We start from the raw sequence: 21,074 nt of genomic DNA, 5'->3' as shown, positions 1-21,074 counted from the left end.
TCAAGAATCTTTGGACACACTTTCAGAAATGCAAAATGCTCTGGAAAGTCTCAGAAACAGAACTGAATAAATAGAAGAAAAAAAATCAGAGCTCGAAGACAAGGTCTTTGAATTAACCCAATCCAACAAAGACAAAGCAAAAAGAATAAGAAAATATGAACAAAGCCTCCAAGAAGTCTGGGATTATGTAAAACGAACAAACCTAAGAATAATCAGTATACCTGAGGAAGAAGAGAATTCTAAAAGCCTGGAAAACATATTTGGGGGAATAATCAAGGAAAACTTCCCTGTCCTTGCAAAAGACCTAGACCAAATACAAGAAGTTCAAAGAACACCTGGGAAATTCATCGCAAAAAGATCTTCACCTAGGCACATTGTCATCAGGTTATACAAAGTTAAGACAAAGGAAAGAATCTTAAGAGCTATGAGACAGAAACTCCAGGTAACCTATAAAGGAAAACCTATCAAATTAATAGCAGATTTCTCAGCAGAAACATCTAGACATTGGCTTAGGCAAGGATTTCATGACGAAAAACCCAAAAGCAAATGCAATAAAAACAAATATAAATTAGCTGGGATCTAATTAAACTGAAGAGCTTTTGCATGTCAAAAGGAACAGTCAGCAGAGTAAACAGACAACCCACAGAGTGGGAGAAAATCTTCACAATCCATACATCTGACAAGGGAGTAATATCCAGAATCTATGACAAACTCAAATCATTAAGAAAAAAAAAAACAATCCCATCAAAAAGTGGGCTAAGGACATGAATAGACAATTCTCAAAAAAAAAAAGATATACAAATGGCAAACAAACCTATGAAGAAATGGTCAACATCACTAATGATCAGGGAAATGCAAATCAAAACCACAATGGGATACCACCTTACTCCTGCAAGAATGGCCATAATCAAAAAATCAAAAAACAGTAGATGTTGGCGTGGATGCAGTAAACAGGGAACACTTCTACACTGCTGGTGGGAATGTAAACTAGTACAACCACTATGGAAACAGTGTGGAGATTCCTTAAAAAACTAAAAGTAGAACTACCATTTGATCCAGCAATCCCACTACTGGGGATCTACCCAGAGGAAAAGAAGTCATTATTTGAAAAAGATACTTGCACATGCATGTTTATAGCAGCACAATTTACAATTGCAAAACCATGGAACCAACCCAAATGCCCATGAATCAACAACTGGATAAAGAAACTGTGTGTGCGTGTGTGTGTGTGTGTACGTATATATATATATATACTCACATATACGTATGTGTATATATATATATACACACACACACATATATATATATAATGGAATACTACGCAGGCATAAAAAGGAATGAATGAACAGCATTTGCAGTGACCTGGATGAGATTAGAGACTATTATTCTAAGTGATGTAACTCAGGAATGGAAAACCAAACATCATATGTTTTCACTGATACGTGGGAGCTAAGCTATGGGACACAAATGCATAAGAATGATACAATGGACTCTGGGGACTTGGGGGAAAGAGTGGGAGGAGGGCGAGGGATAAAAGACTACAAATATGGTGCAGTGTATACATGGGTGATGGGTGCACCAAAATCTCACAAATCACCACTAAATAACTTACTCATGGGCCGGGTGCGGTGGCTCACGCCTGTAATCCCAGCACTTTGGGAGGCCGAGGTGGGTGGATCACGAGGTCAGGAGTTCGAGACCAGCCTGACCAATATGGTGAAACCCCGTCTCTACTAAAAATACAAAAATTAGCCAGGCATGGTGGCACACGCCTGTAATCCCAGCTACTCAGGAGGCTGAGGCAGGAGAACTGCTTGAATCCAGGAGGCGGAGGTTGCAGTGAGCCGAGACTGCACCACGGCAGTCCAGCCTGGGTGACAGAGTGAGACTCTGTCTTAAAAAAAAAAAAAAGAACTTACTCATGTTACCAAATACCACCTGTACCCCAATAACTTACAGAAATATAAATAAATTTTCTTCTTTTAGTTCACCTGAATTTTCTAAATATATACAAAGAACATGTTTTAACTTTACACTAAAAAATGTTGTTTTTAAACAAGTTTATTGAGATATAATTCATATATAACTTACCCTTTTAAAATACACAATGGTTTTTAGTATAGTGATATCACCACAATCTAATTTCAGAACATTTTTCTTACCCAAAAGGAAACTCTGTACTCATTAGCTATCACTTCTCATTCCCCTACTCCTAATCCTAGGCAACCACTAACATACTTTCTGTCGCCTTGAATTTGCCTATTCTGGACATTTTATACGAATGGCTTTATAATAATATGAGGTCTTTCTGACTGGCTTCTTTCACTTACCGTAATGTTTTTAATGTTTACCCATGTTGTAGTATGTACTAGAACTTCAGTTATTTTTATTATTAAAGAATATTCCATTGTATAGATATACCACATTTGTTATCCATTTATCAGTTGATGGATATTTGGATTATTTCCACTTTTTGGCTATAATACTGCTACAAATAGTCATATTTTTTATGGTAGCACTGAAAATGAAGACAGAATATTAATACAGAGAGATGAATGATAGCTCATTTTAACTGTCTAAATAAGCGATAAGAGTGTTATCATTGATTGATGGGCATTTGGGTTGGAAATAGCAGTGTGGGCCATGAAAAGAGATATATTTGGGAGGTAGCATCATCAGGTCTTGGTGACTGGCTGAATATGGAGAGTAAGAGAAACAGAGAGTCAAGGTTGTTTCTTGAGGCCTCTGGCCTGGGCATTGAGTAACATCATCCACTGAGATCAGACATACAGAAGGAGGTGAGTTTCCTTCAGGCATGTGGAATTGCCTGAAGGAGTATTGGTGGAGACATGTAGAGCTTGGAAGAGAGGCCAACCAGAAGGCATACGAATTACAGTGGTAGCTTGATGAGACTGTCCAGGGGAGCATGAAGATGGAAAACCAATAGTCAGGAGACAGAAAAGGGAAAAAGAAGCCACGGAGAATGAGAGAATGAGAAGCCAAGGAATGAGAATGGTCTATGAGGAAACCTGTCTCATTGTAAAATGCTGCAAAGTAGTAAAATGGATTATAAGCAAAGTGCGAAATTATGGAGTCACTTTGACAAGGTGAAACATTAGTCAGAGATCAATAACTTGAATGACTTGGCCTATGCTCAAGAGGAGATACAGAGATGGGAGGGGAGAGAATCCAAAAAACAGCTGCGCACATTTCTGCAGTCCTGCAAAGGACTTGGGTTAGTTCATGAGAACTGAAATACAAACACGCTCCATAAACACATGGTCATTGCCCTTTTAATAACTTACTTCCTTTTGAAAAAAATTAATTTTCCTGACTTATGAATTGGCCCTTGTTGTTTCCTTACCACCGTTTCTGATACAATTATATAGTTGTTTTCCTGTTGGTTCTTTCTATCACGGGGCCTTTTTACAAAAGTTATATATGTCATTTTCAGGAAATGTACAAAATATATGGAAGAGAAAGAGCAAGAGGAGACTCAGACACCACCTGTAATTCTAACACGCAGGGATAGTTATCATTAATACACACCTTGGTTTATATTCTTCTGGACCCAATTTTGAGAAGTCTATAACAAAAGCTCAGTCTTCTGTTTATTGCCTCTGCTAACTTACATAGAAAGCCCTATCCTGCTTCCATATCAATGTATCCACCTTTATGTCCTTCTGTGATTTATGAAATTTCTTTTTTTGAATTTAAATACCTTATTTGTCTGAAATGTATTGTGTGATATGGGATGAGGTAGGGAATCTATTTCTTCTCTCCAAATGGTTGGCCAGTTTCCAACACTATTTTTAAACTAATTCATCTTGTCCTCTCCTCATTGCTTTGAAACGTCACATTAGCACATGTGGTTAGAGTTAAGGTTAACACATTCTAAGTTTTTACATATATAATTGAGGGGAAGAGGGTGGATCCTCCTGCTTAAGGAAGTTTTAATTATCCCAGTTGCTATAATCATAGAAAAGCAAAAGCATAACACAAAGATACACACTCAAAAACTGACCACTTCTAAAATTAGTCTGTACTCAAATATCCTCCTGCATTTAACACTAGAAGAACCTCTGCCTGCTACCAACATTTTATTGGTTAATCCCTCACTGACTGTAGGAAATTACTGCAAATACAACACGAATTGGCTGCAGAGGAAAACTATAAATCTTGCAAATTATGCCAAGTTTAATGCAGTTAAAGTGTTATTGGAGAACTGTGCCTGTCACACGCAAGGCCAGTGAGCAGTGAAAATCTGGCAGTCAGTTCAGTTGACAATAAAGAAAAGAAAATTGACAACAATGATGACATGATAGATGTTTCTGATGAAAATAACTTGCATATCAAAGGACTAAGAGAGACTGCTAGGAAAACAGATCATGCCTCGGAATATTTTTTCTTAAAAGGACCCTTTCTGTAAAGGTGCCTGTAAGGCCAAAGTTGAGTATGCACTATTGTCATTCACTTTTGCTTAATAATTAATAATCTGAAAAGGCAAATGTTACACACTCTTTCTTTTTAAAAATTTCCTGTTATAAGGACAATGGCTGCACTGCAGTCAAGTACAGCCCAAGGTACACACCCGGCACAGCATGACACAGCAGGATTGGAGTGCAGGTGCACAATCCTGTGCATTATATAATCATATCTACGTAGCCATAACATGGGAGGGCTCATCACCTGGCTCTGAGCCACTATTGTCTGGGAGGTGCATAAATGCAGCACCAACAGTGTCAGTGAGTTGCTGAATAAAGCCATGTCCCACCTACTTGTGGTCTCTCAAGTGTTCTTTCAGCTACCCACTACCCCATCAATTCCCCTCAGACCTCAGCTTGGGCTGGAAACTCACACCTGTATAATCTTATAATTTTATTCTTCTAATTGAACTCTAGAATCCTTTTGTCAAGTTCTCCCAAGTTCCTTTGGGATTTTACAATAGTATTCATTATTATTAGTAACAGAAGCTCACACTTAGTGAGAATTTGCTATGTGTCAGGTACTTGCTAAGCATTTTCCATGTACTACTATATTTAATTTGGCCAACAAATCTATAGTGAAGTATCATTATTTTTCCTATTTATAGTTGAGAAAACAAAGAAGTAGACAGACTAAGTAACTTGTTCCATATCATATAACTGGCCAACCTAGCTATGGAACCCATATACTTCTGATGAGAAGTCCACTTCACAATAGCATTTTCCCATTTTGGAACTCACTCCCTTTTTTTTTTTTTTAATGTCAAGATAAAGTATTGTATTCTCTGTAGGAAAAACAGGCTCAGAAGCCATTTTTGTATATTTAAGTCATCTAAATCTCCTTAAAGAATGACTTCAAACTTATAAAAATTCAAAGTGTAAAACCAACAGTTAAATCATACTGACAATATGAAAGTAAACACCAAATGTCTTATTGAGCATCTAAGTGAGACCTGGAAGAATTAAATTTAAATTCAGTTGAAATGGGCCAATTGGAAGTAGCTTCAAAATAATATCAAATCCTTAAGGCAAAAGGTCATTGACTCAAGTTTTAAATACTAAAAAGAATTTAAAATCCCTCTCTCAAAAGGCTAGAATAGACATCTTATTCACATTTGTACTCTGTATTCAGATTCATACTGTCTTTTCTCCCATCCACTTAATACAATAAAGATGCACAAAATGCTAATTCCTTGGTGGTCCCTACCACATCTCAAAATGATAACTTTTTAAATCCATATCTATGAAAATATATGGATTATATAAGATACCTAATCTTATTTATCAAATCTTCTTTGCTTCCTTTTACTCCCTCCTCTTGGCTTCCATTTAGCCCAGGAATCTGACAGTGTGAAAGAAAATACAGCTGAAGCTACTGCCCATTATGACATGTGAAGTCATTTGATCACATTAAGAGAATGTTCACTTGAGGCACCTGATCAGCCTGGATTGTCTTTACACCCCTTTTCCTTGCCCAGCTTTCTATGCCTGCCCTGCTGTGGTGCCTACAGCATTTGCTCTCCAAGCTTCTATCTGATGGGCCATCACTTATCTATATTATTTCTTAGGCAAAGCATCACCTAGTTGAAATTAAGTTTAAGAAAAGCATAGAGGTGACAAAAGCTCCAGTGTTCATGAGGTTAAAATGATAAGTCTTCAAATATCATGAGTTAGGCCCACTCATGTATACATTAAGTTTTGCATATATGCTTGAGAGGTTCAAATCTTTGCTATAATTAGGGCTATTGAAATATTGCCCTAGATACTGAGGTTATAAAAGGAAGCCTCCTGCAAAATACAGCAAGTCTTTTAGTCCTAGGCAGCTGCAGGGAGAAGGTTGGGAACATATATGCATGAAAAGGCCAGATAGACCACTAAATCACTTACACTCAGATTTTTAAAAAACACTAACCAGGTGGCCCTTTGTGACTTCTGCTCTAAGAGTAGAATGCATACAGCTGAGACTGGAAAATAGATATTTAACGAAAGTAGATTCCTTACAAGCTATATTCACCAGCAGAAAGATGTGAAGACCAGAGCTACAGATGAGAGAAATAAATTTGATAGCTCTGCAACAACAACAAAAAGTTCACCAGAAAAGGTTAAGGGAAAAACTGATAGAGAATTGGTAAAGTCAAGCAAGAGAAATGTAAGGCAAAGAAGTTCATAAGGTAATTCCCACTGGGAAAGATTTTCAAACTCTGGACGCCAGGGAGGATGTTGTCACCGTGGCCTTCGCTAGAGCAAAAAAAGGGCACAGCCAAGGTGCTGGGCTCATAAAGTCATGAGGCTAGAAAAGACCAAAGGTTTTTTATTCTGAGATGTTTATCCATCTGCAATTTAATAGGGAACATGGCAAAATTACACACACTCCTGCCTTTTAATACTGAACACTTATTCACTTCACCTTCTTAGACCTTCGTTACCTCAGCTGTTAAGTGAGGGAGGTGAACCAGACGATTTCGAAGGTCCCATCTAAATCTTAAAAAAAGATCATCTCTGCAAAAAAAGCTTTTATGCTTATTCAGTAATCCAGTCCTTTCTAATATGCCACTTTGTATATTCTGATACAACTACTGGAGCTAAACCAACATTGTAAACTGCACAATTACAGGCTTGAAGCAGAAATAACTCCTCACAGTATTTCTTAATAAGAAATACTCATGATAATGTTATCATGTCACCTTTGGACATAATAAAAATTAAGCACAAAACAAATACAAATCTTTAATATATTTCTCATAGCAAAGAAAAGGAAAGAGACTGTGTGAAACTATTTCTGCCCTTTTCCTTTCACACTGCTAGACCAATTTAAGTGGGGTGGGGGGAGGTGGGGGGCGGGGGGAAGGCGGGGGGCGGGGGGAAGGCCAAATCAAGAATAGCTTACACAGGAGGAGGCTCTGGTTAAAAACAGATCTGTACCACTGTGGTCTGTGTGGTCCAGAGGGAAGTACAGTGGGCTGGGAGATTTGGATTCTAGATCTAACCCTTCCAGTAACCATGAAACCCCAAGGCAAGAGATTTCAATTTTCCTGCCTCCATTTTCTATTTGTAAGACAGCAATAATTCTACATGTCTCTTCTACCTCAAAAATATGCTAATACAGAGATAAAGCATGTGAAAAATCTGAGTTATAGGGAAGAAAAGTAGTATAGGCAATAATTAAGCATGTTAATGACAACAAGTGCTGATTTAACAATTTTTTAAAACCTCACTATTCTGATTAGATCAAGACAAGTGGGAGGGAGAGCCACTCAACCACAGAGTGGCAAGCGGGTCGTCGGCAAGTAAAGGCAAGGCATTGCGACTGTGACCCTGATGCCCATGCACACAGCCTGAATCTCTCCAACAGAACGAACTCAGCTAGACCAGGCATAAATCTGACTGATGGCCCGCCCTGGGCTGTGAACAAACACACTGTCCATCTTTCTTCTTTTCATTTCTTTCTCCCTTCCTTCTTTTCCTTCTTTCTCTGTCCTTTACTTCCATACATTTAAAAACTTTGCACTGAGGTTTTAAAATGTTCCACATCCTAGATACGGACACAGCCCTTAGGTTACTTACAAATCTAGTTATTTAAACAAAAATGACTAAGACAGGGATTTGAGGATCCCTGAACAGGAAAGCCCAGACAGGGACCTGAGAAGAGAATTTGGGGCTGCTGCAGCCTGAACTCACAGGTAATCAGCCAATCAGGTGGGCCATCCCATCCCTCTTCAAATTTTTTCTCTCTCTCTCTTTTTTAAAATTAATGTATCTGCTCTTTTCCCTCAAGTCTCCTTTGTTTTTCCTGTGGGCAAGCAGGGAGGGAGAGTCATAAACTGATACTGATTATAATGAATAGTTTTCATTTACTATCTCATTAAGCCTAAATATCTCTTAGGAAAACAATCCTGTAACAGTGGACAGAAGATGAACAAGTGGAACACTTAAGAGGATGTTACAGGGCAAGATAAAGAGGTTCTAAATGAAGGCAAACAATGTCAGAACTATTTCTCTATGGAAAAGCATTTCTATTATAAAAGGTCAAATAAAAAATATTATTTGGAATAAAGTTGGCTTCTACCTATGTATAGTTGAAGTAAAGATATTCAAATCATAGAATATAGAATCCATAACCCCAAACCAGCTATTTTTCCACCTCTAAATTTAAAGGCTGAATCATGCATATATCCATAACAACGATAATAATTACAGCTTAAATTTTTTGAGAGTGTCTCTGTTCCAAGCATTGTGCTAGGTGCTTGATAAACTCATAGGGCCCCAGCGGCAGGGCAAGCATTATTACATTCATTCTTTTAGGAAGACAGGAAGACTCTAGAAAAGAAAGTAACATACTCAGGGTCATATCAGTAGTAATGGATAAAAAGAGGCAGGATCCAAGCATTGTTCTGTCTGTCTCCACAGTCTGTGCCTATTAGATCATGCTATGCTGTCTCCATGTTTATCTTTTACAATTTCACTTGCATTCCTTTTCACTTCTAGGAATGCTGAGTGAGGGGGAAAAGGAAGCAACAGCAAGACTACCAGAGAGGGAGTGGGGGCGGAGAAGTAAAGAAAAGGCATGTAAGAAGGAAGAAGAGAAAACCACACCACTTCCCACACTGTGGTTCTTGCTGTAGGAGGAAAGAGATGCTATAGCTGCTGCATCAATAAATTCATTGATGTAATGCTCCTTGCTGCTGCCACAGAGAGGCTAGGAAGAGGGAAGCAGGAGTTGGGAACTGCTGCGCCTAAGAGACCTGAGGGCTGCACGACTGACTGCTCAGCCCCTATGACCATGGGAAGGACAGCCCTGGGTGCCCACGACCATCACTGACTGCCCATGGAGGGGCAAGTGGAATCTCTCTCCTTGCTGGCCCGTGGGTGCCTGGGCTCTGAAGCCTGCTCACATCTCTTGATCCTCGTCTTTCACTTTGTCTCTTCCCCCTTATTCTGATGACCACAATCCAAGCAAACAGCAGAAGAGACTGGACTCATCTGGATTACATTAGTTGCTTGTATCATGCTATTTACATTTACGAAATATTGTATCGCGAGATCACATTTAGTAAAACTTTTTCTTAAAAATAGTTTATCTTCTAATCCACTTTTTATTAGTTAGAAGCAAAACAAAATGGATCATATATTTAAAAGCAGAGAGAAGGAAAAAGACATACCATTCTGGAAATGTCTAGCAAGCAAATATCTCAGGAATATTTATTCAAGGGGTTACCCTGGGATGTCAGAGGGGAAACGTGAAATCAATTTTCTTGGCTATCATCACTTTAATATGAAATTTAAACCCCAAATACAACCACAGGCACATTCCTCTAATTTAGGAGAAGTACAATTGTGATTAGGGAGCATGGACAGAGCTCTTACCTGGCATGACCATGGTCTGTGGGGCTGCTGCATCGGTACTTAGGCAGAGACGGCCACCTTTGGCTAATCTATCGCAGAGCAAGGTGATATGTTTCTTCAGTTGGCTTGTGTCTTTGGGTATGTTCAGCTGGCTGTTGAGGTTCAAAGCCTGCTCCTTAGAACTCTTCGACAGGCAAGTCTTCAACAGGTGGGAAATGGCGGCATCCACCGTTTCTTCCCAGCCCTGGATACAAAAGCCAATTTTGAATTAATACAAAGATGACAATAAGAAAAGTGGGCACTTGATGTATTATACAGATTATTGAGTGTTTATGTTCAAGTGTTGGGAACCTGTGAAGAGTGTGGTATCTGGAATATTCCAGACTAGGCTGGTTTGGAATTCTGGCTCTGTCACCTGTTTGACCTTGAGCAAGTTACTTAATTCCTCTTAGCCTCATCCTCATCTACAAATGAGGATGTTAACAGTCTGTCCCTCCAAGGGTTGGAGATCTATGAGAAGGGTTTAGCTCTGAGCCAGGCATAGAGTGATGAGTAACAACAAAAAGAGTATCAGGCACACGTCTGTTTAATGATCTGGTGGGTAAAGCTGCTAGGATTATAGTTTGTTTTGCCTTATCTTTCTTATCTTCGGCTAAAGGAAAGCGGGCCAGGAGGAGGACCTTTGGATACCCTGGGGGAAACTGGAATGGAGGGAAAACCCTGGTGTCTCCCTCAGGTACTGGTTCCACAGCCTTGGGATTATAGGCAGAAACAAAGGAGCTATTGCAAGAAGGATCGTGTGAGACACAGGACCTGCCTAGTACTGCTCACTGTCCAGGTGACGGTAAATGAACCACAGGAAGTAGGCCATTGCCCCCACTTTTGTTGGGAACAGTGTGGCTGTGCTGCAGTGAAAAACCTAGAAAAGTGCAGTGACAGCTGCAATTCAGGAACGTCAGCACAAGGCAGGGACCTCAGCATTGTCATGGAGAGCACTGGCACCAGCAGGACTGGCATGGGGAGGCACCACCCTCAGGTGGGTTCAGCTAACACTGGCAACAAGGAGTATGAGGTAAAGAGCAGGAGGGGTCAGTTTAGGAGCTCCCTTTAGGCATCCCCAGAGGCTCCCAGGAATAACTGGGTAAGATCTTTGTGGGGATCTGGAGGTCCTAAGAAGCAGAACAAGGAAGCAAAGCATGAGTGAAATCTGGGTGTTGCTGTGAATGTGACTCCATCTGTACACAAAGGCTGGTAAGGCCTAGAGCACGATGGGCCTGACCATCCAATACAATTATAAAGAAAGACAAGAAATGAATTTATGATCATAGAATACTGCGGAATAGTGCAAGTCCCTTATATTAGAAGTAAGAGCCCTGAGACTCAGAGAGAAGGTTCATCTGGAACCCATCATTCCATCCCCAAACTTATCATTTGAGCCGCCATTCAAATATGCAAATCAGATGAGGTTACTCCCAAGCTTCAACTATGATATGGTTTGGCTGTGTCCCCACCGACATCTCATTTTGTAGTTCCCATAACCCCACGTGTCATGGGAGGGACCCAGTGGGAGGTAACTGAATCACGGAGGTGGCTACCCCCATGCTGTTCTCGTGATAGTGAGTTTTCATGAGATCTGATGGTTTAATAAGCATCTGGCATCTCCCCTGCTGGCACTCACTCTCTCTCCTGCTGCCCTGTGAAGAGGTTCCTTCTGCAATGACTGTAAGTTTCCCGACATCTCCCCAGCCATGCAGAACTGTGAGTCAATTAAACCTCTTTTCTTTATAAATTACCCAGTTTCAGGTATTTCCTTATAGCTGCATGAGAACAGACTAATACAAACTCCTAAATTCAAATGGTCAGACTGGCATTTAAGGAACTCCAGCTCTTGCTCCACTGTATTCTGTTCCCATCCACCTGCACCCACACTGTCTCTCCCTTAGGCCTCTGCACATGGCCGTCGCTCATGCTGCAATGCCCTAACCTCTATTCTTTACCTGGCCAACTCCCATTTAATGACTTGCTCAGGCATTGCCATCCAAGGGTTGATGGGTGGGCCCTCTTTGGGGCTCTGAGACTTCACACACCCAGATGCATCACAGCTCTTGTCACCCTGTGACGTGGGTGCTGTTTGCATGTCTGGTTTTCCCTGAGAGTGACTGGAGTTCTCCACATCCCCACACTGTTCTTAGTATACAGAGGATGGTCAAGAAATATGTTTGCTGCACAGAGAGATGGTGAGATATAAAACCAGGGCCTTAAAGTTGGGAGAGCTTTGGAGATCTTTATGTCTAGTCTCGTGGGGGTTTTCCCAGGATCATTTATACAACGGCAACCATCTGCCTAGGCATAGCTGTCTTCAAGATCCAAAATCACTACTTTTTGAGGCAGTTCACTCCTTTCAGGGACATGTGTAACCAACAGAAAACTATTCCCGCACCGAGCCAAAGTCTACCCCACTGGCCCTTCTTCTACCCTCCAGAGGCATGCAGAATAAATCTAACCTCTCTTCTACATGACAGCCCATTTTATCTGTGGAGACAGCAATTCTGTACCCTCTCCTCCAGAATAAACATCCTAGTTCCTCTAGTTCTTCCTTATATAAACTGAGTTTCAAGTTTTTTCTCCATCCTAACCACTCTTCTTTGAATGAGCTCCAATTTGAAACACTTAAAAATTTATACAGCTAAATAGAGAACCCCAGACTGACCCCAAAACACTGGGCTGCGGCTTGGAGTGTAGGTATCCCACAGCCCTCCCTCCTTTTTTCTAGGAATTCTCCTGCCAGCCTGGCCTCCAGTTGCCTCTGCTCTCTTGGCAGTTGGATTACATTCTTGATTCACATTGAGTGCACTGACACCTAAGCCCCAGGTCTTTGCCACACTTGCCACGTCTCTTCTTCTAGGTTTATGAGGCTCGCTCTCTCTGTCTCTCTCTCTATTGAGACAGAGTTTAGCTCTTGTCGCCCAGGCTAGAGTGCAATGGCGTGATCTCAGCTCACTGCAACTTCCTCCTCCCAGGTTCAAGTGATTCTCCTGTCTCAGCCTCCTGAGTAGCTGGGATTACAGGCGGGTGTCACCACATCTGGCTAATTTTTGTATTTTTAGTAGAGATGGGGTTTCACTGTGTTGGCCAGGCTGGTCTTGAACTCCTGACCTCAGATGATCTGCTTGCTTTGGCCTCCAAAAGTGCTAGGATTGCAGGCATGAGCCACCATGTCTGGCCCTGCAGTTGGTTCTTCAGATCAAAGTGCAGACTCTACATATTTCCACTAGAGAACTTCCCACTGACTGCCATAATTGGTTAATCGGGACTTTTCACTCTATTGGCCCATTTCTATTGACCCACCTGTAGGTGTCACTAGCCAAGTTAGGAAACAAGTAAATGATTTTAAAGTCATCTTGAAAATCCTTTCAACAGATTCAAGAGACCTAAAAGACCATAAAAACAGCTTCCTACCCCAAATCACTAAAGAATAATAAACACTGGTTGTTACAAAGACATCTCTTTACTACTACCAAAATCTAAACTAGACTAATATCTAGAATTGAATTTGAATTTCAGTAATAATGGGAAGAGATAAATGAAGACAAAATAGTAACCCAGACATCACTGGAGAGGGCATGTTTTCAATTGGAGCCATTGACAAAGACCTCTGGAGTAAAGAAGAAAAAAATCCTTTGAATATAATTTGGCATTTGTATGCTCTGCAGTCATTTCAGCATTAAAATAGTTCATACTGTCATTCATTTAAGCAAACTACTGTATCATAAATAGATTACAGTAACATATTAGATAATTTAAGTAGATATGACATTTAGTTAATACAGAGTACTACAGAATTTCTTTTCCTGATGCCAACTTGCAGATCAAGTCAAAAACCATGTCATGTTTAGGTATTTGGCATGGTATATTTCTTTAATATAGATGAGGCATGATGCCAGTACTTTAGAAAGACTGCCACTAAAATACAGAGTTATTACTTGGAGGGACTGAATTGCTACATAAATTCAAATATAAAACTAAAAGGAATATCTTTGAGACAAAAAAAGAGCCTTTGAGAGTTTTGTTAAATAAAAATACAATGTGATAATTCACTGATCAAACATGTAGCATACTTACCTATGGAAATATGAAATAAAACTGTGGAATCTAGAATCTCAGGTGTGAGAAGTACCTTAAAGGTAAGCTATTTTAAACACCTTTTTGGTATTTGAGCCCATTACCTTTATTCATAGCCCATAAATTGGTAAGGCTAATGTTCAGTTTTAATGTCTAAATACATACACATACTACATGCACATACCTAACCTTTATCCTTTAAAGATAAATATCAATCATACTAGTATTTTTGTCTTATATTGTGAGAGTAAAAGAAAATCTTTATTTGGGAAATATAGCACTAAAAATTTCTGGAAGGGAATTGGGCATGTGCTCTTCAGTGAGAAATGATTTTTGTTATAGTCCTCAAATCCACAATTTGCTGTAAATTCCAGGTTGACCTGTGTATGGCTTTTAGAAAATAACAGTGGTGGGGGAGTGGGAGGCAACTGGGGAAGGGAACAGGATGGGAGAGGAGGGAAGGGAAGGGAGAAGGAGTTAGTTAAATGTGCATGTTACACTACTTTATCTTTTCCACAGCCCTTGTCGTTATTGGAAGTTAACTTATCCATTGGGTTTGTGGGGATTTTTTGGTTTACTTTGTCTAGTCTAGCATTGATAACTGGGTTTTCCTTTGTTTCCAGACCTTGGCTTTACCCAAGTCCTCTACCAGAGCCCTTGCCTTAGGAGCCTGCTGAAAGTGTCACTCCTTGATAGATAGCTGCCTAGCTTCTGCAAGATCCCTCCAAGGAACCGGACTCAGGGGCCGAGGCCCTGCCTGCTACCTGACTTCTCCAATGCCAAGTTGCCTGCTGTATGCATCCCCCAACATGGCTGCCCAGTCCTCTGCTTCCACATCTTACCAGCCTGTGCAGAGGCTCCTACAGTCCATGCTGGTCCCAGATGCCTTTGTGTACCAGTGTGATTGCTGGTGTGCCCTTTTTCTGTGAGCCAGCTCTTTAAATTCAAGGACCTGGCCTTGCCTAGTCTGCTCCTCCTGACTGAATTCAGCTGAGCTATGCTTCTTGCTATCCAGAGACCAGAGAGCCACAGGTGAATTTCTGACTGCTTTGCTTTACTACCCTGCTAGTCTCCACTGGTCAATAGGCCTAAATACCAGATCAAGCAAGTGGCTTACTAGAAACAGTAAGAAGCAGAAAGTTTGACCACACTTGTAAAGTTAATTTCCTAGGGTATCGACCAAAGTAACCAAAGCACAAAATAAACTAAGAAAGTATTCCCATGCCACCTGTGAATCAAAACAGTTGAGTTGATGATAGCTGTCCCGAGGCTCCTGAGTTCTGACTTAACCTCATTCACCTCATCTGCCCCTTCACTGTGTGATCTTAGATAACTCATTTAATCTCTCTAGGGTACACGTGAGGTCTCCACAAAACAGCAATAACACTATTCATTATGCCAAACTTATATAAGTGGTACGGCACTCTGAAATCTTAAGTGGAAGAGACTATGAAATGAGAAAATATATTCAATCCTACTTTTTATAAAATCAGAAAATAGAAGTATGTAATTGAAATCTAAATTTCCAAGTAATATCCTTAAACATTTTTTCAAACAAATTATAAACTCCTACAAACCTATGTTTATAATAGAAACACTACCACATCCTTAACTACAGTGGTATAGGGAAAAACCACAAAATGCCACAGTAACATTTATTACCAAATGTGTACACAGTTAAATCTAAGGGAGAGAGAAAAGGTTAAAAAACAAAAACAAACAAACAAAAAACCACGAGACCTGTTAAAACAACAAATGGAGATTTTGTGGCAGGAGTCCAGATTTCAAGTGAAAAGAGAAGACTCTCAGAAATGGCCCATCTTGCATTGCATATTTGAAGGCGAAACAACCTTCATATCATATTCATTTATCTTAATAACAAACTGTATTAAAGGGAAAAAAATTTCCTCTTCAATAGATGTAAAGGATGCAAAATGAAAAGTGTTTGGCATTTATAATTGATCCACAGAACATTATGGTTATTACTTTGTATCATATTGTATGGAATTGTATTACATTATATCTAAATACTTATTAGATTATATCTAAATATTATATCTAAAGCTAATCGTATAATGGGTTATTGTAAACCCCAGAACAAATAAAACTTGGTACTTTAGTTCTAAATTAAATATCTTGGAAAGTACAGGGCCTTTTCAGGAAACATCTAGGTTCAGATTATTTCCAAATATTATTTGCTTGACTGTAATCAGTGAAATCCCCTTGTCATGCAAAGAGGGCTCAAAATGTTGAGCAATTCACCTTTGAAAAATAAAACAGCCCGAGGGGAAGAGCCAAGATGGCCGAAGAGGAACAGCTCTGGTCTACAGCTCCCAGCGTGAGCGACGCAGAAGACGGGTGATTTCTGCATTTCCATCTGAGGTACCGGGTTCATCTCACTAGGGAGTGCCGGACAGTGGGCGCAGGTCAGTGGGTGCGCGCACCGTGCGCGAGCCGAAGCAGGGCGAGGCATTGCCTCACTTGGGAAGTGCAAGGGGTCAGGGAGTTCCCTTTCCGAGTCAAAGAAAGGGGTGACAGACGCACCTGGAAAATCGGGTCACTCCCGCCCGAATATTGCGCTTTTCGGACCGGCTTAAAAAACGGCGCATCACAAGATTATATCCTGCACCTGGCTCAGAGGGTCCTACGCCCACGGAGTCTCGCTGATTGCTAGCACAGCAGTCTGAGATCAAACTGCAAGGCTGCAGCGAGGCTGGGGGAGGGGCGCCCGCCATTGCCCGGGCTTGCTTAGGTAAACAAAGCAGCCTGGAAGCTCGAACTGGGTGGAGCCCAACACAGCTCAAGGAGGCCTGCCTGCCTCTGTAGGCTCCACCTCTGGGGGCAGGGCACAGACAAACAAAAAGACAGCAGTAACCTCTGCAGACTTAAATGTCCCTGTCTGACAGCTTTGAAGAGAGCAGTGGTTCTCCCAGTACGCAGCTGGAGATCTGAGAAGAGGCAGACTGCCTCCTCAAGTGGGTCCCTGACCCCTGACCCCCGAGCAGCCGAACTGGGAGGCACCCCCAAACAGGGGCACACTGACACCTCACACTGCAGGGTACTCCAACAGACCTGCAGCTGAGGGTCCTGTCTGTTAGAAGGAAAACTAACAAACAGAAAGGACATCCACACCAAAAACCCATCTGTACATCACCATCATCAAAGACCAAAAGTAGATAAAACCACAAACATGGGGAAAAAACAGAACAGAAAAACTGGAAACTCTAAAAATCAGAGTGCCTCTCCTCCTCCAAAGGAACGCAGTTCCTCACCAGCAACAGAACAAAGCTGGATGGAGAATGACTTTGACGAGCTGAGAGAAGAAGGCTTCAGACGATCAAATTACTCTGAGCTACGGGAGGACATTCAAACCAAAGGCAAAGAAGTTGAAAACTTTGAAAAAAATTTAGAAGAATGTATAACTAGAATAACCAATACAGAGAAGTGCTTAAAGGAGCTGATGGAGCTGAAAACCAAGGCTTGAGAACTACGTGAAGAATGCAGAAGCCTCAGGAGCCAATGCGATCAACTGGAAGAAAGGGTATCAGCAATGGAAGATGAAATGAATGAAATGAAGCAAGAAGGGAAGTTTAGAGAAAAAAGAATAAAAAGAAATGAGCAAAGCCTCCAAGAAATATGGGACTATGTGAAAAGACCAAATCTACTTCTGATTGGTGTACCTGAAAGTGATGGGGAGAATGGAACCAAGTTGGAAAACACTCTGCAGGATATTATCCAGGAGAACTTCCCCAATCTAGCAAGGCAGGCCAATGTTCAGATTCAGGAAATACAGAGAATGCCACAAAGATACTCCTCGAGAAGAGCAACTCCAAGACACATAATTGTCAGATTCACCAAAGTTGAAATGAAGGAAAAAATGTTAAGGGCAGCCAGAGAGAAAGGTCGGGTTACCCTCAAAGGGAAGCCCATCAGACTAACAGCGGATCTCTCGGCAGAAACCCTACAAGCCAGAAGACAGTGGGGGCCAATATTCAACATTCTTAAAGAAAAGAATTTTCAACCCAGAATTTCATATCCAGACAAACTAAGCTTCATAAGTGAAGGAGAAATAAAATACTTTACAGACAAGCAAATGCTGAGAGATTTGGTCACCACCAGGCCTGCCCTAAAAGAACTCCTGAAGGAAGCACTAAACATGGAAAGGAACAACCGGTACCAGCCACTGCAAAATCATGCCAAAATGTAAAGACCATCGAGACTAGGAAGAAACTGCATCAACTAACGAGCAAAATAACCAGCTAACATCATAATGACAGGATCAAATTCACACATAACAATATTAACTTTAAATGTAAATGGACTAAATGCTCCAATTAAAAGACACAGACTGGCAAATTGGATAAAGAGTCAAGACCCATCAGTGTGCTGTATTCAGGAAACCCATCTCACGTGCAGAGACACACATAGGCTCAAAATAAAAGGATGGAGGAAGATCTACCAAGCAAATGGAAAACAAAAAAAGGCAGGGGTTGCAATCCTAGTCTCTGATAAAACAGACTTTAAACCAACAAAGATCAAAAGAGACAAAGAAGGCCATTACATAATGGTAAAGGGATCAATTCAACAAGAAGAGCTAACTATCCTAAATATATATGCACCCAATACAGGAGCACCCAGATTCATAAAGCAAGTCCTGAGTGACCTACAAAGAGACTTAGACTCCCACACATTAATAATGGGAGACTTTAACACCCCACTGTCAACATTAGACAGATCAATGAGACAGAAAGTCAACAAGGATACCCAGGAATTGAACTCAGCTCTGCACCAAGCAGACCTAATAGACATCTACAGAACTCTCCACCCCAAATCAACAGAATATACATTTTTTTCAGCACCACACCACACCTATTCCAAAATTGACCACATAATTGGAAGTAAAGCTCTCCTCAGCAAATGTAAAAGAACAGAAATTATAACAAACTCTCTCTCAGACCACAGTGCAATCAAACTAGAACTCAGGATTAAGAATCTCACTCAAAACCACTCAACTACATGGAAACTGAACAACCTGCTCCTGAATGACTACTGGATACATAATGAAATGAAGGCAGAAATAAAGATGTTCTTTGAAACCAACGAGAACAAAGACACAACATACCAGAATCTCTGGGATGCATTCAAAGCAGTGCGTACAGGGAAACTTATAGCACTAAATGCCCACAAGAGAAAGCAGGAAAGATCCAAAATTGACACCCTAACATCACAATTAAAAGAACTAGAAAAGCAAGAGCAAACACATTCAAAAGCTAGCAGAAGGCAAGAAATAACTAAAATCAGAGCAGAACTGAAGGAAATAGAGACACAAAAAACCCTTCAAAAAATTAATGAATCCAGGAGCTGGTTTTCTGAAAGGATCAACAAAATTGATAGACCGCTAGCAAGACTAATAAAGAAAAAAAGAGAGAAGAATCAAATAGACGCAATAAAAAATGATAAAGGGGATATCACCACCGATCCCACAGAAATACAAACTACCATCAGAGAATACTACAAACACCTCTACGCAAATAAACTAGAAAATCTAGAAGAAATGGATAAATTCCTCGACACATACACTCTCCCAACACTAAACCAGGAAGAAGTTGAATCTCTGAATAGACTAATAACAGGAGCTGAAATTGTGGCAATAATCAATAGTTTACCAACCAAAAAGAGTCCAGGACCAGATGGATTCACAGTCAAATTCTATCAGAGGTACAAGGAGGAACTGGTACCATTCCTTCTGAAACTATTCCAATCAATAGAAAAAGAGGGAATCCTCCCTAACTCATTTTATGAGGCCAGCATCATTCTGATACCAAAGCTGGGCAGAGACACAACCAAAAAAGAGAATTTTAGACCAATATCCTTGGTGAACATTGATGCAAAAATCCTCAATAAAATACTGGCAAAACGAATCCAGCAGCACATCAAAAAGCTTATCCACCATGATCAAGTGGGCTTCATCCCTGGGATGCAAGGCTGGTTCAATATACGCAAATCAATAAATGTAATCCAGCATATAAACAGAACCAAAGACAAAAACCACATGATTATCTCAATAGATGCAGAAAAAGCCTTTGACAAAATTCAACAACCCTTCATGCTAAAAACTCTCAATAAATTAGGTATTGATGGGACGTATTTCAAAATAATAAGAGCTATCTATGCCAAACCCACAGCCAATATCATACTGAATGGGCAAAAACTGGAAGCATTCCCTTTGAAAACTGGCACAAGACAGGGATGCCCTCTCTCACCACTCCTATTCAACACAGTGTTGGAAGTTCTGGCCAGGGCAATTAGGCAGGAGAAGGAAATAAAGGGTATTCAATTAGGAAAAGAGGAAGTCAAATTGTCCCTGTTTGCAGACGACATGATTGTATATCTAGAAAACCCCATTGTCTCAGCCCAAAATCTCCTTAAGCTGATAAGCAACTTCAGCAAAGTCTCAGGATACAAAATCAATGTACAAAAATCACAAGCATTCTTATACACCAATAACAGACAAACAGAGAGCCAAATCATGAGTGAACTCCCATTCAGAATTGCTTCAAAGAGAATAAAATACCTAGGAATCCAACTTACAAGGGACATGAAGGACCTCTTCAAGGAGAACTACAAACCACTGCTCAAGGAAATAAAAGAGGATACAAACAAATGGAAGAACATTCCATGCTCATGGGTAGGAAGAATCAATATTGTGAAAATGGCCATACTGCCCAAGGTAATTTACAGATTCAGTGCCATCCCCATCAAGCTACCAATGACTTTCTTCACAGAATTGGAAAAAACTACTTTAAAGTTCATATGGAACCAAAAAAGAGCCCGCATCGCCAAGGCAATCCTAAGCCAAAAGAACAAAGCTGGAGGCATCACACTACCTGACTTCAAACTATACTACAAGGCTACAGTAACCAAAACAGCATGGTACTGGTACCAAAACAGAGATATAGATCAATGGAACAGAACAGAGCCCTCACAAATAACGCCACATATCTACAACTATCTGATCTTTGACAAACCTGAGAAAAGCAATGGGGAAAGGATTCCCTATTTAATAAATGGTGCTGGGAAAACTGGCTAGCCATATGGAGAAAGCTGAAACTGGATCCCTTCCTT

General features: G+C 40.5%; 1 protein-coding gene across 8 annotated transcripts in view; it reads right to left on the bottom strand.

Moving 5' to 3' along the window:
• Positions 1-21,074, bottom strand: part of BBS9 (Bardet-Biedl syndrome 9) — a 485,000-nt gene that overhangs the window by 61,333 nt on the left and 402,593 nt on the right. For all 8 annotated transcript variants that reach the window (XM_008964335.5, XM_063605681.1, XM_003811959.6 and 5 more), the window contains one exon: positions 9,849-10,071. In XM_008964335.5, the coding sequence (XP_008962583.1) occupies positions 9,849-10,071 (223 nt within the window). The remainder of the gene's footprint in view (positions 1-9,848; positions 10,072-21,074) is intronic.

The sequence above is a fragment of the Pan paniscus genome, chromosome 6 (assembly GCF_029289425.2).
Source record: "Pan paniscus chromosome 6, NHGRI_mPanPan1-v2.0_pri, whole genome shotgun sequence".
NCBI classification, from domain to species: Eukaryota; Metazoa; Chordata; class Mammalia; order Primates; family Hominidae; genus Pan; species Pan paniscus.
The sequence above is the reverse complement of the archived record's forward strand: the minus strand, read 5'-3'. Positions and strand labels throughout refer to the sequence as shown.